Source organism: Elephas maximus, chromosome 8 (assembly GCF_024166365.1).
Source record: "Elephas maximus indicus isolate mEleMax1 chromosome 8, mEleMax1 primary haplotype, whole genome shotgun sequence".
NCBI classification, from domain to species: domain Eukaryota; kingdom Metazoa; phylum Chordata; class Mammalia; order Proboscidea; family Elephantidae; genus Elephas; species Elephas maximus.
The window spans coordinates 48,033,096-48,050,847 of record NC_064826.1 but is presented as its reverse complement, the minus strand read 5'-3'; the positions used below and the strand labels follow the sequence as shown (position 1 = coordinate 48,050,847).

The following is a 17,752-nucleotide window of genomic DNA, read 5'->3' as shown; positions in this document are numbered from 1 at the left end:
TGCTAACCAAAAGGTTAATAGTTCGGATCCACAAGGCGCTCCTTGGGAACTCTGTGGGGCAGTTCTACTGCGTCCTATAGGGTCCCTAAGAGTTAAAATCAACTCAATGGCAATAGCTTTGGTTTTTTGGTTTTTCAGCCCTGAATCATAACTGTTACTACAGATATTATTCATAAAGCATTAGATAATTTAGAAGGGTAAAAACTGTTAATTTTATGCTAGTGGGGTGATTTTCTTTATTTTTAAAAGTTACTTTTGTTATAACAGACATGTTCATCGTGTCTCCCATCCATAGCTTTCTGTCTGACTGGACAGCTCTATATCTACCAAAGGGCCACAGCCCCCAGGCCATACCTGATTGTTCTGTGGATGGATTCCTGATCTGAGAGCAGTCATTACATGGGCCAGTCAATGCCACATAACTTGGACCTATTCTGAAGAAAATGAACTGGACCAATGAGTTCATTGTAGGGAGAAAATGGGTAGAATAGAGAATTGGGAAACTGAGAGACTAAAATAGTAATAGCAGTGCTTGAGCTAAAAAGTAACATAGAATGGAAACTTCCACCACCACCATACTCTATTTTTGACTCACTGATCTTTCCACATATTATTTTATTTATCCAGTGGCCATTCCAGGTCATATGCAAGATGGGTAAGCAGAAGTAGCCGGTCAATAGAAGAAGAGAAGGAACGACTTATACAGAGTGAAGTGGAACTGAGACGGAGAAAGAAAGTAGTTCAAAAGATAGACAAAGAGAGTCAGAGGGATCCTTCTAAGATATTGTGTCCTAGATTCTTCACAGCTGTCCAGTATCCAGATCCTGTTTCCATAGGAAATGCTGCTCTTGTATTTCTACAAGATTCCCAACTGCAGCCTGAAAACTGCTTTTGTTGAGATAACATAAAGGGGTCTCAGTATTTTATAATGAAAGTGAATCTGACTAAAAAGAAATGAATACATAAATAAAATAATACATGGAAAGATCAATAAGCCAAACATAGAGTGTGGTGGTTGTGGCAGATTCCAATCAGAACTGGAAGTGCCCATTCAATGTTGTGATTCTATTCTGTTCTATTATTACAAAGCTTATAGAACTAACTATAATTAATCTAGACATTTCCACAGACCTTTGCAGGTGAGATTACTGTAGAAAGATCTAATTACTGAATTTGCTCCATGGTTCCACGGCCTAAAGAAAATCTCGATTAAAGTAGTTCTTTATGCAGCATAACCTTGCTGATCTCAAGTGTTTGTTTTCTCCTGTTTCATGGTATATGTCATTCTTTCATCCATGTGACCTTAATCATCTGAAGATTTGCTGGGTATTGTTGAATAAAGTATTCTAAAATAACCTAGGACCCAAAAGCTCCAAGAGACATGCTTGCCTGATTGGGCAAATAGTACAAAATTGAAAATTCTTTTTCTCATTTGTTAATGTAATTTAAACCAGAAGCAATTAGTTTTTTTAAAAAAGCAGTTGAAGTCCAAACAGCTTATTTTTCACCATGAAAAAAAAAAATTCTTAACTTTTTATCAGGTAGGAAGTATGCACTCTTCAGCTTATAATCTTAAGAAGTTTATGACTTGTCTTTTCCTGAGGTGAAAAGAAAAATGTGAACATTGTAGTTCTCCATTAGCATTCTAGCTTAGATCTCTCTATGATTTTCAGAAATAATTTCATACAGGGGATTTGAGATATATATATATATATCTCACACACATGCATACATGGCAACCTTTTTAACATTTGCTGTTTATTTTTACACCCATACTGCCCCATTTACGAACGAAGCAATGCATGTTTCTGAGAACATTTTGCCCATCAACCCCTTGCAAATATTTAAAATGAAATGGGTAACAGCTCCTTATACGGAAGGTTAGTGATATAATGTATGTCTGTAAGTATGAATAAAGGGACACTAATAGTTGATCTTAAAGTACCAATGTTTATAACATATTTTTTGTATGAGCTAATAGTTTACCTAAGAAATATGAAACAAGGAAACAGACAAAATGTATTGGTATCTTTTGAAAAGTTATTCCATTTCCCCAAAATTCTGATGACTTTTATGATGGCAAATTGGAAATGATACAATAAAATGTTCTCGGGGCCTTGGGCATCTCAAATCTGACAATGACAAAGAATCAGTGAACTCTGTACTTCTGGGATACATTCCTTGGACTTAGTAATTTACTCAAAAAAGATGCAAAGATGAGGCATAAGTGCTGGAATAGTTTAGGTTATCAAAGATAATTTTTAAAATTTGGCCGCAAATGCTTCCACATAATATGGCATTAGAAAGTAGTACTGGTGTCCATAAGCTAAGCTTGTTAGGCTTTTATTCTGTATGTTATTGAACATGATTGTTTTATGTATTATATTCACGAGATGATATTAAGTCTGTTATAAATATGAATTCATATACTGAGCCATAGTAATAATAAATATCCATAATATCAGTTGCTGGCCTCTGTATTTTCTTTTACTTTAGCTGCTTGTAAAAGACCAAAAAAAAAAAAAAAAAACCCCATTGCTCTCAAGTCAATTCCAACTAATAACGACCCCACAGGACAGTGCAGAACTGCCCCATAGGGTTTCCAAGGAGCAGCTGGTGGATTTGAACTGCTGACCTTTTGGTTAGCAGTGGGACGCTTAACTACTGCACCACTAGGGCTCCTGTAAAAGACACTCAATAGATATTTGTCACATGATTTCTTCTTTTTGAACAGCCAGATTCCTCAATAGCTTGAAGGACTTGGTGAAAACCATTTTAAGAGTTATTCTCTTCAGTCTAAATTAAGTGTTGTTTATGCTGTTTTAAACAGATTGCCTAAATTGACTAAGATCACTGGAACTAGAGTACCAGGATTTGAATTCTGAGTTGTTGTTAAGATAAAATGAGTAAGTACGTGGAAAGCCCTACTGTACCTGGCTCACAGTAAATTTCTTAGATAATCTACAATTTGGGGTTATAAATTCATTAAGGTCTGAGTAATTTAAGAAATACTGAACCAAGTCATAGCCCAGAATATCTTCAGTACTTTAACCTTAATACCAATGATAGAAATCATAAAGGAAAATACTGGGAAAATTACCAAATAAAATTTAAAACATCTATGTGTTAATGAAAATGTTTAACAAGATTAAAAGTTAAACAGCAAATTCTTTGAAATATTTATAACATAGTTGATAAAGGATTAATAGCCCGCATAAGTAAAGAACTCCTATGAATTGAAAAGAAAATGAGAAATGTGTAAGGAAAATGGCCAATGACTGATAAAAAATGTTCAACCTCACTAGAAATCTAAAAAAAAAATTGTCAGTTAAAACAACTATGGGCTGAAATTTTAAAATCAATTTGGGCAATTTTTAAAATAATAATAAGGCCTTATCTCCATATTCGAATCTGTAAAGTACCTTTAGTAACTCATTTGGCAGCAAAACTTAACCTGACCTGGACTCATTTGGCAGTCCCAGAAAAAAAAACCCAGTGCTGTTGCGTCGATTTCGACTCATAGCGACCCTATAGGACAGAGTAGAACTGCCTCATAGAGCTTCCAAGTAGTGCCTGGCAGATTTAAACTGCCGACCCTTTGGTTAGCAGCCGTAGCACTTAACCACTACGCCACTAGGGTTTCCCATTTGGCAGTAAGCCAGTGCTAACTGATATGAAGTAGTCCTATTTATTCTTCTTAGTGTGACTCGCATACGTTTGGATTCAGAAATACTCATGTGTTCGATTATGACTGTTACACCAGACTCTGCTGAGAGTGTTATGGAATAGAAGGCATTTGTATTGTGTTAACTTTCTAAAATCTGAAAAATTCTGAATTCCAAAATACATCTGTCCCTAAAACTTTTGGATGAGGAATTGTGGACCTGTATTAAATTTGATGGTATATAGAGAAACAAAATGACTCATACACTCCCAATGAGAGTATAAATTGGTACACTTTTGATATTGGGAAGGTGGCAATCAATATAAAAAGCCATAAAAGGCTGCATTAATACAAAAACTTCATTTCTAGGAATTTATCATTAGTAAATAATTGGGAAAATTACTAAACATTTAGGTTTAACAAAATTCAGCATGGCTTATATGTAAAGGTAAACTGGAAGATCATATATGTTCAACAATAGAAGATCAGTTGAATGACTCAGCTATAGCCATACCACAGATTACAACTGTGTCATCTTGAAAGTAGTATTGAACAATAACATTCATTCACATTGAAAGTGGAAATATAGGGTTACAAAAATTATATGTACCATATGATCTAATTTCTAAAAAACTTATATATACATATATATATAGAGAGAGAGAGAGAGCCCTGGTGGCACAGTGGTTAAGAGCTTGGCTGTTAACCAAAAGGTCAGCAGGTCGAATCCACCAGCTGCTCCTATGGGGCAGTTCTCTTCTGTCCTGTAGGGTTGCTAAGAGTTGAAGTCAACTCAACTACAACAGGTTATATATATATATATATATATATATATATATACACCATATGATCTAATTTCTAAAAAATTTATATATATACACATTATTGTTGTTGTTAGTTGCCATTAAGTTGGTTCCGACTCATGACAACCTTATGTATAACAGAACAAAACATTGCCTGGTCCTGCGCCATCCTCACAATCACAGCTATGTTTGAGCCCATCGTTGCAACTACTGTGTCAATTCATCTCATTGAGGGTCTCATTTTTTTTTGCTGTCCCTCTACTGTACCAAGCGTGATGCCTTTCTACAGCAATTGGTCCCTCCTGATGACATGTCCAAAGTAAGCAAGACTCACCATCCTTGCTTCTAAGAAGCATTCTAGCTGTACTTCCTGCAAGACAGATTTTTTCATTCTTTTGTCAGTCAATGGTAATATTTGATATTTTTCACCAGCACCACAATTCAAAATTGTCAATTCTTCTTCAGTCTTGCTTTTTCATCGTCCAGCTTTCACATGCATTTGAGGCGATTAAGAATACCATGGCTTGGGTCAGGCACCCCTTAGTCATCAAAGTAATGTCTTTGCTTTTTATCACTTTAAAGAGATCTTTTGCAGCAAATTTGCCAAGTGCAATACGTTGTATGATTTCTTGACTGCTGCTCCCATGGTCATTAATTTTTGGTCCAAGAAGAATGAAATCCTTGAAAACTTCAATTTCTTCATCGTATATGTACATGTCCACATTAAAAAGAAAAAAATCATTGCCGTCAAGTTGATTCCGACTCATGGCGATCCCATGTGTTAAAGAGTAGAACTAAATCTCACAGAGTTTTCTTGACTGTAATCTTTAGGGAAGCAGATTGACAGGCCTTTCTTCCACGGAGCTGCTGGTTTCAAACCATGAAACTTTCAGTTAGGAGTCGAGTGCAGTTGGTGCCATCCAGGAACTCCACACATACACGTATATGTGTGTGTGTGTGAGAGAGAGAGAGTCGGTGAAAAAGAATAACGTCAACAAGATGGATTGACACAGTGGCTTCAACAATGAGCTCAAACATAGCAACAGTTGCGAGGATGGTGTAGGACTGGGCAATGTTTCATTCTGTTGTACATGGGGTCACTATAAGTCAGAACCAACTTTATGACACCTAACAACAACAACTATATATATATATATATATATATATTAGTTAAACATGTTAGTTAAAACATGTCAATATATCTTACATTTCAAATTCTATATTATATGAAAAATTAATACATATCAAGAAACTGTACTTTCATCATAATGACTTTCATTCTTTATATTTCTAGGGGTTAATAATTCCAAAGATCAGTGTACTTGGGAAACAGTATTATGAAGCACACATCCTGGTTTTCAAAGAGCACATTTTTGCCTATAGTAGTGTTTATAGTTACTGTTGCTTTTCTCTCTCTGTCTCTGCCTCTGCCTCTATCTCTCTTTAAACACACTAATTAGTGATGAATGATTGGAAATATGAACCATATCGTCAAAGAGAGTGAGAGTGTGTCTAGAATTTTAGTCTTTATATAAAAAGTGCCCAGAGAGTATACTGGCAACATTCAAATTCTGACCCATGTGGAGTGAACAGCAAGCTAACCATCCTGAGTAGCAGGATGTCAATTGAGAATTTATAATGTCTTTATTTCAGTCATCAGAAATGATTTGCTATCCTCAGATACACATTTTAAAAAATATGATCTCTATTCTGAAACGCTCCTTTTCACAATAAATAGAAGAGCCGTATGCTCTTGTAGAAAGTGATTTGCCTTCTGGATCGCGTTGAGCGGTGATAACACGACAACATTCCACACCACTGTTTGGCATGGGATAAACTGCTAGACCTGGCAGTGTATTTGCAGAGAAGACAGCTCTGTGTTTTAACTGCCAATTTTCAAGTCAGTGCTTCTTATGGTTCCTACAATATGTATCCGAAATTTGGTGCTGACTCTGAATGCTTCATTCTGCTTTGGTGGATAATTCCTGCAATCCATGAATAACTAAATTATATTACTTTTTATTAGAAATAGTGATTTTTTCTTTATTTATTGAAAGAAATTATTCTTTATTTTTCAGAGCTTCCGTATGGCTGGGAAAAAATCGATGATCCCATATATGGCACTTATTATGTTGAGTAAGTCTCTAAGTGTGATATTAATTTGTTATTAATATGTTGTATAATTGTGTTAGTATTTCACTTACTGAGCATGTGTGTCTAACAGCCCCTGTATTTTCCTTTCATCTTACTTTGAAGTATCCACAAAAACTCTAGCAGCACGAGCTGGCTGTTTCTTGCCTCTCCAGCTGGCTAATTTGCCATTCCTTTTCTTTAACTCATGATTCTAAAACACCAGTTGGAAGAGTGTGTTTCACACTGTCCTCTTAATGAGTGATAATTAAAGATATGAAAGTAAATGCCCTTTATTTTGCAGTCAGAATGTTGGGAGCTGACTGGTTGTGCAAAAGCAATGATCTATTAAACCAGATTTTGGAATCAATTAAATGAAACGACCATGCTTTCCAGTTAAAGGATAAAATAAAATCTAGATTTTTTTTCTCTTTGAAGACCCCATTTTAAATCAACAGTATTCTTTCTGTAGACTTGATTGCTGTGTTACCTATTTAAGGTTGCATTTCCTTAATAAAATGGTATCATTTATCTCCTGTATGCATCCTTTCATTTGGAATAAAGAATCTATTAGGAATTAAATTATATCTACCTTTATTCTTAGGAAAGTCAGGCGATCTTTATAATTTCAAAAGTTAAATATGTGATTTATTTTTCTTAGAACTATCTCTTCTGATAGTTATTATGATTACTATTATTGTTGTTGTTATCTATTGTGCAATGTTGCAAATGTTATTTGAATGAAAAATAAAGACTATGGAAGTATACTTAAGAAACGCAGAGGCTGGAAAGCAAAACTTTCACATTATTTATCAATATCTAACTTTATTTTATGACTGTTTTAAACAATTAATTTAACAACATTAATCTAGATAGTCATGGACTAGATTGATGTCTTCATTGTTAATTTTTTTTTGGTAACAGTATTCAAAATTACAGACCTTTTACTAGGTGTCAAGCTATTCTTTACATTGGGGATGTTAGTATTGGGTGCCACTGAGTTGATACCAATTCATAGCAACCCTATGTGACAGAGTAGAGCTGCTCCATAGGGTTTTCTTGGCTGTAATCTTTGTGGAAGCAGATCACCAGGTCTTTCTCCTGTGGAGCTGCTGGGTGGATTCAAACTGCCAACTTCTGATTAGCAGACGTTGACCATCACAGCTCCTCATACAAATAAGTAAGACCCATGTAACTCTGGCCCTTGAGCATCTCACCTTATGAGCATTCATCTTGAGTGCTTTGACACGCACCATTTTTATTTGGAAAAGCCCTAATTTTAACACGAATCAGTCATTTCCACATTCACAATAAAGATGAATTCAGTTCATTTGGCACATACAGTCTTCTAACACAGTATCCTATGTGCTAATATCATGTGGACACTCAATGGAATATATAATACATACGTTTGTTACATTTTGCAGTACATAATTACAAAAATGAAGGAAAAAATTTGTAGAGTTATAAGGCCTCTAAGTCCCATTAAATTGCTAATTAATCAAAATATACATATGTTGTAATTTGGATTAGTTTATGAACACAAAATATTTCCAATAAATGCTAGCTTGTCTTAATTCACTGAATCAGACTGTACTGTGCCTAAGCCTACTACATCTAGAATCCAAGGCAGTTCCATGTAAAGTACAGGGGCGTGTGACATACCAGATCTGATCTTTAATACATTTGCTTGCAAAATTCATTGATAGCAAATATTTTGGGGGGCCATAAAGCATCTGTCACAACTACTCAACTCTGCCACTGTAGCTAAAAACAATCATCAAAAAAAAAAACCCAGACATTGCCGTCAAGTTGATTCTGACTCATAGCAACCCTATAGGACAGAATAGAACTGCCCCATAGAGTTTTCAAGGAGTACCTGATGGATTTGAACTGCCAACCCTTTGGTTAGCAGCAGTAGCTCTTAACTACTAGGCCACCAGGGTTTCCATAGGCAACATTTAAACATATGGGTGTGGCTGTGTTCCAATAAAACTTCATTTACGGAAATAGGCAGCTGACTGAATTTGGCCTGCAGGTGTTAGTCTGCTGACCCCTGCCCTATTCTAATTCTTCAGATTGTTCTTCTATGTTATCAGGTTCTTTCAAGATGACTTTAAATGTGAAACACAGTATTTAACATAAACCTTTCTTCTCTGCCTTAATCATCTATCATAGAGGTGAGACACCCACACATCAGAAAGCAATACCTTCTACTTGCTTTATTATTGATGTGTGTGCTCGTCAAGTAAAGATCTGCTGCTGGTAGACCCCTTGTAATCAGTTATTGAATTGGATATTAGCTGTAACCCTAAAAACAATTATCCTCATTATCTTTTAATTCCCAATGTGGTAATTCCAAAATCTCTGCCATATCCAAGCCTGGTTCTGATGCTTTTCCTGTCTATTCAGGCTGTGTTTTGTGCCTTTTAGCATGCCTTGTAAATTTCTGTGGAAAGCAGACATGATATATTGGGCAAAAGCAACTGAGGTAAATAGACCTTTAGTATGAGGTTTTATGTTTATCTGCCTAGGAGTTAGGCTGTGTTTACTATTTGCTGCAGCCATAGGTGTCAGAGGCTAAAGTTTTCTCTGCTTTCCTTGTTTTTGGTTCCTCTGTTGTCTTTGGGTTTCCCTAGAGAATCTTTCTTAGTAGGGTGTAAGCCTTGCAGTTCTTTTCAGCTGTAGTCTCCTGTTATTATATCCACCCAGTGCTGTCGAGTCAATTCCGACTCATAGCTACCCTATAGGACGAAGTAGAACTGCCCCATAGAGTTTCCAAGGAGCACCTGGTGGATTATACAGGAACCCTATTAATGTGGTGATACGATGTAGGGGGAGGAGAAAAGTTCTACAATCCTATGATTAGGTCTCAGTCTTTTAGTGAGCCTGTGGCCTTGGCTATGATCTTCACTATTGCTTCTTAGCTTTTTCCCACCCCTTAGGTGAGAAAAAGGAGCCCGGGTGGCAAAATGGTTAAAGTGCTTGGCTGCTAACAGAAAGGTCAGCTGTTTGAACCCACCAACCGCTCTGTGGGAGAAAGACTCGGCAATCTCTTTTCATAAAGATATACAGCCTTGGAAACCCTATAGGGTAGTTCTACTCTGTCCTATAGCAGTGGTATGAGTCAGAATCAACTCAAAGGCAGTGAGTTTAGTTTGGTTTTGGTTTAGGTGAGAAAGGAAGGCCAGAAAGCTGGAGTTGGATATTTCCTTTCTCCCGTATCAGAAGTTAGAAGGGACTGGAGTTGGGTGCCTATTTTCCCCTACATCAGTTAAGTCTGGTAAAAGCCACATTGGTTAAGGCTCTGCTAAAATACCTTCTCTACAGGTGAGGCCTTTGTTAAGGAGCACAGAATGCTCTGAGCATGTATCAAAATGGTTGATTTTCTTCTATTCCTGCCAGAAGCATGAGGGGATTTTTCTCCAGTCTTCACAGTGAGAATTTAGTAGGGTTCCCAGAGGTAAAACTCATAAAAATGCAGTTACCTCCCGAAGGCTGGGTCTGCAGGAGTTCTATTTTCAGCTTCCAGCAATTAATCAATTACCCTTTAAGTGATCCTACCTGACACTAGCTCCAGCAGCTGTTTCTACTCCTAAGAAGCTGTGGTTCTCTGTATCTGTTTATCTTAGTTTTGGGGATGGTGGCGTGGCCTATGGCCTCGACTCTTTGATGGATCTTAGAAGAGTTGTTGATTTTCAGTTTTTCAGCTTTTTTCTTGTTGTGAGATGGGAGTGACAGCTTCCAAGCTCTTTACCCATTGAATCAGAAACCAGAAGTGCTGTCCTCTTCTTACCAAAAGAGAAAGTGTTTTTTTTTTTTTAACTTGTTTTTTGCTTAAATTATATTTTTTTCTACATTAATCTACTTCATTTTTCATGTATCACAGCCATGGTCTTACTAGAAAATTATTCACAATTTAGTCAGTCATGTCTTATATAATTAGATCAAACTGACATATCTAATAGTTTCAGATTTCGAGTAATTGTGAGGTCATATTTACAAGTTGAAGTAGTTTAACGTCCTTCTAGTTGCATACATTTCTCCTAATCATCAGAGCTTTAGCCACATTACATAATTCCATAAGGTATACCAATATCAATAACTATGTATGTATTAGGCCAAGTAGAAAAGTGAGGAAAAATATAGATAATTTTAAGTAACATAATATTCCAATATTTTTAGAAGTGTCCTTTTGAAAATGTTCATCAGCATAATCTAAATACCTCAATGTGTTCTATATAATGCAGACATTACTTGAAATGAAGGTTATCTTTCATCACAACAAAGACTATTTGTCTATACTTTAAACTGGAATACACCTAATTATATGGTTTATTTTCCTTGTTTCAAAAACTTGGGAATATGATCTCCGTAACATCATTATTTTCACATGGTACATATTGGTTCTGAATAATAGTCTTATTTGTGGAAGCTCTGTGGATACATATGTGAAAATAGAGATTATTTATTACTTTCAGTCCATAGGGCATATTTGTTGGGGAAAAAGTTGCTTAATTCCTTGTAGTTAATTATATTAAAAAAAACAGAAAACAGTAAGTGCATAAGCTGCCATGTCATGTTTTCCAGTATAAAAAAAAAAAAGGTTCTATAAATCCAAAATATAAACTACCTAGATTAATATGTTGTTTATGATTATAGTGTTAACATTAATGTCAATATCTTAAGGAATTATATCTTAAATTGTAATATTAATATTTAGTTAATGTAATAAAGGAAGGTAGTTTTTATTATAAATCTGTAGTCAAGCAAATGTTGATTCACTTATTCTCTTAATGATGGTCAACCAAGTATTCTCTGTAGAGCTGCATTTCTGCCGTTTAATCACACACCCATTTATTCAGTTGAGGGTGCTGGTTACAAGATATGGAAAACATTCCGCCTTCCACCGAGTGACAAAAAAAAAGCCTATGCAACAATAACTTAGCAGTCAGCCACTCCAAACGCATCAACAACTGGGAGCAGAAGTTGTAGAGTGGGCTTTCTGTCATCAGCAGGGCATGTCAGATTGAAATCAGTGTTATGCCTCTGGCACAGTTGCACATACACACGTTTTCTGTTTGCCACGGACATTATCACAGTAGGGCACCCAACGATATGAGGTCACGCTGGCACACACAGCATTGTGAGAACAGCTTGTGATCAAAACATTCTGAGCCACTGTTCCATTGCCTACAAATTCAGAGTGACCCTGCACAACATGGCCACCAGGAGTAAGACCTGAAAGAAGAGAAATCCTTGTTGTAAGGATGTTAATGCAGGGATGTTGGTACTCTGGAGCAGGAGAGACACCCATACAGCTCTGTATTTCAGAAAAAAATGAGCCCTGCTCAACATCTTTTCTTATTTTATCTGCAGATGGGGCAGATGGACCAAGTTTCTACTCTATGTTGCTGCAGAAAGAACTTAGGTTAATCTTCCCTGACAGACACTGAATCCATGATTGTGCAGCATTTAAAAACATATTAAGAAGTCCTAAAGTTGCTAACTAGAAATGTAACTGTCGCTGTTCATAAAGAAAAGAAAAAAAAACTAATGAAAAAAGTGCAAAATGTAGAGTCAAACAGCTGTGACTTTTGTATAAATTATTTTTTCTCCCTTTTTGTGAAATTATGTCTGCTGGGTACATTTTGGTTTTAATGGCAGTTACACAATTTGCTTAACTAGCTAGTCCAGAAGCCACAATTTCCTGGGACAGGTTTCATGCAAAGCAGCCTCCTCTGGCGCAGACAGAGAACCAAACCATATACCTACAGTGCAGATTATAGAGGGGACTGACAGGTGTGATTTTCATGTAAAGGTTTTCTAGGTTTTTCATGTGATGTCACAGCTGTGACTATAAAATGTTACTTGTGTGAAATTCCAGAAAGTATGAAAATACTGCATAATGTCTTAAATATGGAAATAGAAAAAGAAAACCACATCATTTCATGGTTAATGGCTAGCATTCATCATGATACAGCAAGCTGAAAAGTGGTTAAAGAGGGCTTTAACTCAATATCCTATACTATATAAGAATGAAAAAATATTTCACTTCTCTCTCGCTATGGTATTTTCAATCACCTCATATGCATGCAAAAGCTAGACCACAAAAAAGGAAGACCAAAGAAGAATTAACACATTGTTGGGCAAGAATATGAAATAGACCACGGACTGCCAGAAGAACAAACAAATCTGTCTTGGAGAAAGTATAGCCAGAGTGCTCCTTAGAAGCAAAGATGGCAAAACTTTGTCTCACTGACTTTGGACATGTTATCAGGAGGAACTAATCCCTGAAGAAGGATATCATGCTTGGTAAAGTAGAGAGGTGAGCTAAAAAGAGAAAGACCTTCAAAGAGATGGATTAACACAGTAGCTGCAACAATGGTTTCCAGCACACCTACAATTGTGAGGATGGTGCAGGACCAGGCAGCATTTCATTCTGTTATATATTAAGGTCGCTGTGAGTTGGAGCCGACTTGATAGCACCCAATAACAACAATTATTATCACTCAGTGGCCAAGACTATGGGCTGTGGAGTTGCACATTATGCCAGCCCTGTAGATTCCTAGCTGTAAGACCTTAGGCAGGCAGATTTTGGAGGAGGAAGAAGGGAAAGAGAACAAGAAGGAGGAGTGGAGGAAAGGGAAGGAGGAAGGAGAAAGAATGAACATTTACTGAGCACTTACTACATGCCCAATGTTACTCTAAGTGCTTTATGTATACTAGCTCAGTTAATCCTCACAAAAACCATAAGAGCTATGAACTCTTATTAATCCCATTTTATAGATCAGGAAACTGAAGTACAGAGAGCTTTTTTAAGTACTAAATAATGGAGCCAGGAATTAAACCCAGGAGTCCTGGTGGTGTAATAGTTAATGCTTGGCTGCTAACCAAAAGGTTAGCAGTTTGAACCTACCAGCCACTCTGCTGGAGAAAGATGTGGCAGTCTGCTTCTGAAGAGATTACAGCCTTGGAAACCCTATGGGGCAGTTCTAGTCTGTCCTGTAGGGTCACTATGAGTTGGCATAGACTCAATGGCAACAGGTTTGGTTTTTGGTAGACTTATTCCAGACCTGGTGTTTGGCACTTAATGCAGGTATGTAGTAAGTGCTAACTAAATCTTCGCCATTTTAATCTTGACTGTCATAGCATTGATCAGGCCCTTCCTTTTGTCATTGCTTGCTTTCCTAGTACTCTCATGATCACAGTGTACCCCCAAAAGTGAATAATTCTAAGAGAAACTATTTGATTTGGGGAGAAAGAAGCATATAACTTAATCTCATGGTTAGAGTGTGACACATTGAATACAAATAGTGTTTCTTTAAATTATTAATTCTATTAAAGGAAAAAAAAAAACCACTGCCATTGAGTTGATTGTGATTCTCATTAAAATTGGTGAAGCAAGAGCTGCAGAGTATGCTGCTTCTGTGGCTCCTGTGAGGGTTGAGGCTTCAGGGAGATTCCTAAATTTTGTCATAATTATCTGTATTACATTCCATCTTACATTGCTTGTGATTTGTGATAATGATAGTAAAAATAGTAATGTAAGACATTATTTTAACTTTTAACATACTTTTAAATCCACTATCCCAGATGACAGTCACGACATTTACAGGTGAGGAAACCAGATCTCTGAGTTAAGTGAGTTCCCCAAGGGTACATAGTTAGTCAAACCAAAGCTGTTCTGATGCCATGTAGTGCCAAAAAAGGCAGGGAAGGACCTTTCAATAGAGTGGCTATATTTTTTATATCAATATATTTGTTCAATTTTTATACTTTACGAAGTATTTTTCCTGTATTTATAAAACAAGCATAAGTCAGTTAATGTCACACTAAACAAATAATTTCTTTTATAAGGATCAGCACAAAACTGGTTCCTATGAAGCGAGGTTAAAGATGTCCCAAATGTCCAACTTTCCAAGCTGCTGTACCACTCCATTATCTCTAACATCAACTAATCCCTCTCCTCTCAGTACTCTCCCTCCCGTCTTTGGGTTCCCTAATTCACTGCAACTTAATCTCACAGAACTCACGAACCATATAAAGGAAATGGCTCACGTAGTTGTGGAGGCTGGCAAGTCCCAAATTTGTAGGTCAGGCATAAGCTTCTCCCAACCCACATGGCTGCAGGGGCTTATAAGGGACAAACCCAAATCAGCAGTTCAGACCACAGACTGCTGGCTCATAAGGCTTCAGAAGCTGGTGAATTAGGTCACACACTAGGCCGTCAGCCCAAGGAAACATGGAAGCCAGCAAAGAATAAGCAGGTCAGACAGCAAGCCTCTGGCTTGTTTGAGCTCCAAGAACCAGAGATCAATTCATCACGAACCGGACGTGGGATCCAGATGTAGAGACAGCGAGCCTCACCAGGACACACACGTATATCTTAGGTGCAGCCCACACCCCAGGAAGGGGTGGGACTTGAGTCACACACTCCTGCAAGGCTGCGACCCATCAACATGTAGAGGTCAGGATCCACAACACATAAAATGGAGGACAACTATACAATATTGGGGATCATGGCCTGCTTCATCAACATGTATCGGTCAGGATCCACAACACATAAATTGGAGGACAACCATACAATATTGGGAATCATGGCCTGCTTCATCAACATGTAGAGGTCAGGATCCACAACACGTAAAAAGGAGGACAACCCTATAATGGGAATCATGGCCTAGCCAGCTGACAAATAACACTAACCATCACAGGTTCCATATATCTTATTTTCATAGTCCCACTCAATCATTGTGTGTGTCACAAAGACCATGGTTAGAAGGGCCGTATTAAGTAATTTATTGCACCGAAATCACTTTCTCAGTTGAACAAAAAGAGCACGGATATTGAGGTAAATATTGGGTGCTCCAACTCTGTCTGAACTACAGTCAGCCCTTTTTTTCTGCTAACTAATAAATTATTTATATATTTACTTCACTTGACTCAGACCAGTTTCATAGTTTGTGGGACACTTCTTTCAACCTGAAGAAAGCAAGTAATCAGGGCTTACAAGTAATAAGTCTTACACAGATCCAGTAGTAAGTGAGGAATCTCCTAACTGTACACATATACTCTTCATACTTCATTATACTTTCTGATCGTTTATATTGATAATTCATATCCAGCTCCTCTCCGCTACTCACTTATAAGTATTTCAGCAGGTTACCACTACCATTCAACCACAGATCAGTAGAAAGGCTTATGGTTCCCTTTACTTTCCATACCAGTATTCCTCATATATTTTTAAACCATGATCCTTCAATAAATATGAAGCCTTACATCCAATCTCCTTTTTCACCACTATCATCCGGTCAAGATCTGGAGGCGCACCCCGTCCAATCCTCACCTGAGGTTATAGATCATTTCTTCATGCTGTGAGACATGTCACCATTACTGATTCATTCTAATATGGTGAACATTTGCTCTGTATTCTAGTTGCTCTCGCCCAGTCCTGAAAGTCGTTTCAACTGGAAGGGAAGAAATCTCGACTCTTATTGAATACACTTTTATTAACAACTGTTTGTTCTCTTAAACTTCTTTATTTAACGAAACTTCTGGTTCCAAATGAAAAGTGTTTTGGACACCCAGAAGTTTAAATTGGCTTAATCATAGGTGGACTTTTACAAATAACAATGTATGATTCTCCTTGATATCACAGTTATATAAATGTTAACTTTAAAACAAAACAATTTTTATAATTCTAATAAAATGCTTCCTCTGGCCCTGAAGTCAGTAATAAAAGACAAAGGAATTATTACTCTAGCATGAACTTTTCTTTGAGAATATATTGGTGAATAAAGATGAATATAACATAAACACCAAGTTTTTTTGTATATTTGCCTTTAAGCATTTTTTTGTGAATCTAAGAAAATAAATTGAGCTCTTCTTTAGGCACATGTGGAGAGGAGTTAAAAAAAAAAAAAAGTTACCAGTGAGTCAATTCCAACTCATGGCTACCCCATTTGTGTCAAAGCAGAGCTATGCTCCATAGGCTTTTCAATGACAGATTTTTCAGAAGTAGATTGCCAGGCCTTTCTTCCAAGGCACCTCTGGGAAGACTCAAACCTCCAACTTTTCAATTAGCAGCCAAGCATGTTAACTATTTGCACCACCTAATGACTCTGTGAAAGGCATAGGCATAGACAGTTATCCTATACCATGTAGCAAGGAGCAAAGGAAACTGACAAGCAGAGGGGCAGCAATATGAGGCACGCAGCTCCTGAGCCTTCATCATCCCGTGGAGAGAAGTAAGAAATGGTCACAACTGGAAACAGCATGCTGCATGCTCCCATAGACAGACCATGTGTTCTTCTATTCCATCTTTTTCTTTGTAAGACTTTCATGGGAACTTGAGAATGGCCTTGCAAAGGCAAGAAGGCAGTCTGAACTTGGAGGCCTATTGTTCAAGGGAGTTGTAGACAACATTTTTGAGATGCAGGTGTGCTCCTGCTCTGAGAGCACTAGAGTCTCATGGGAAGTGGAGGCTGTGAGCAGACCCTCCTGCTAGAGGAGAGGGCTCTACCCAAGGTTCTCATTGCTAGGCAACTCAGAGAGTGCCTGCAGGGCCTTTCACTAGACAACCCTGCTTGCTTCTCCCCAAGGCAGTATTTCAATGTTATATAACAACTAGATTATTATAATTTTTCTATTACTTGTGAAACAGCTAGTTTATATACAGAGTTTAGTAATTCTCCTTCCTCTGGGTTAAGCATGCTGTGTTTCTTGTGCATGAACTGCAAATTATCCCGTACCAATCTAAAAAAAAAAAAAATTTTTTTTTTTATCAATCTGTATATCATACACTTTGGAGTCATCTCTTAGACTAAGTTCTAACATTAGCACATGAAGTGAAAATTTCATTGAGTCAAAATTATTCTAAAAATCCCCCAGCATCATGTTATGTTGGAGTCTAGCATATTGAACCAACATGACAGTTGCCCCGCCCCCCACCTTAGGTATTAGAATAGAACTCTTTCTAGAATTGAAGTAGTTGCCTGATATTTGGGTCTTTTATATCTTTAACAGATACATAACTAGAACCACATTCCACTCAGAGAGATGGTAAAGCTACTGGAAGTGTGAGGAAATTTACTCAAACTGAGGAAACAGCAGATTGATGTCATTCTTCAGACACCTTTGTTGTTGTTAGGTGCCG

At 37.1% G+C, this 17,752-nt stretch overlaps 1 protein-coding gene across 2 annotated transcripts in view; it reads left to right on the top strand.

Annotated features, from left to right (window-relative positions):
* Window positions 1–17,752, top strand: part of MAGI2 (membrane associated guanylate kinase, WW and PDZ domain containing 2) — a 1,497,921-nt gene that overhangs the window by 1,134,956 nt on the left and 345,213 nt on the right. For both annotated transcript variants that reach the window (XM_049894296.1, XM_049894295.1), the window contains exon 7: window positions 6,546–6,603. In XM_049894296.1, the coding sequence (XP_049750253.1) occupies window positions 6,546–6,603 (58 nt within the window). The remainder of the gene's footprint in view (window positions 1–6,545; window positions 6,604–17,752) is intronic.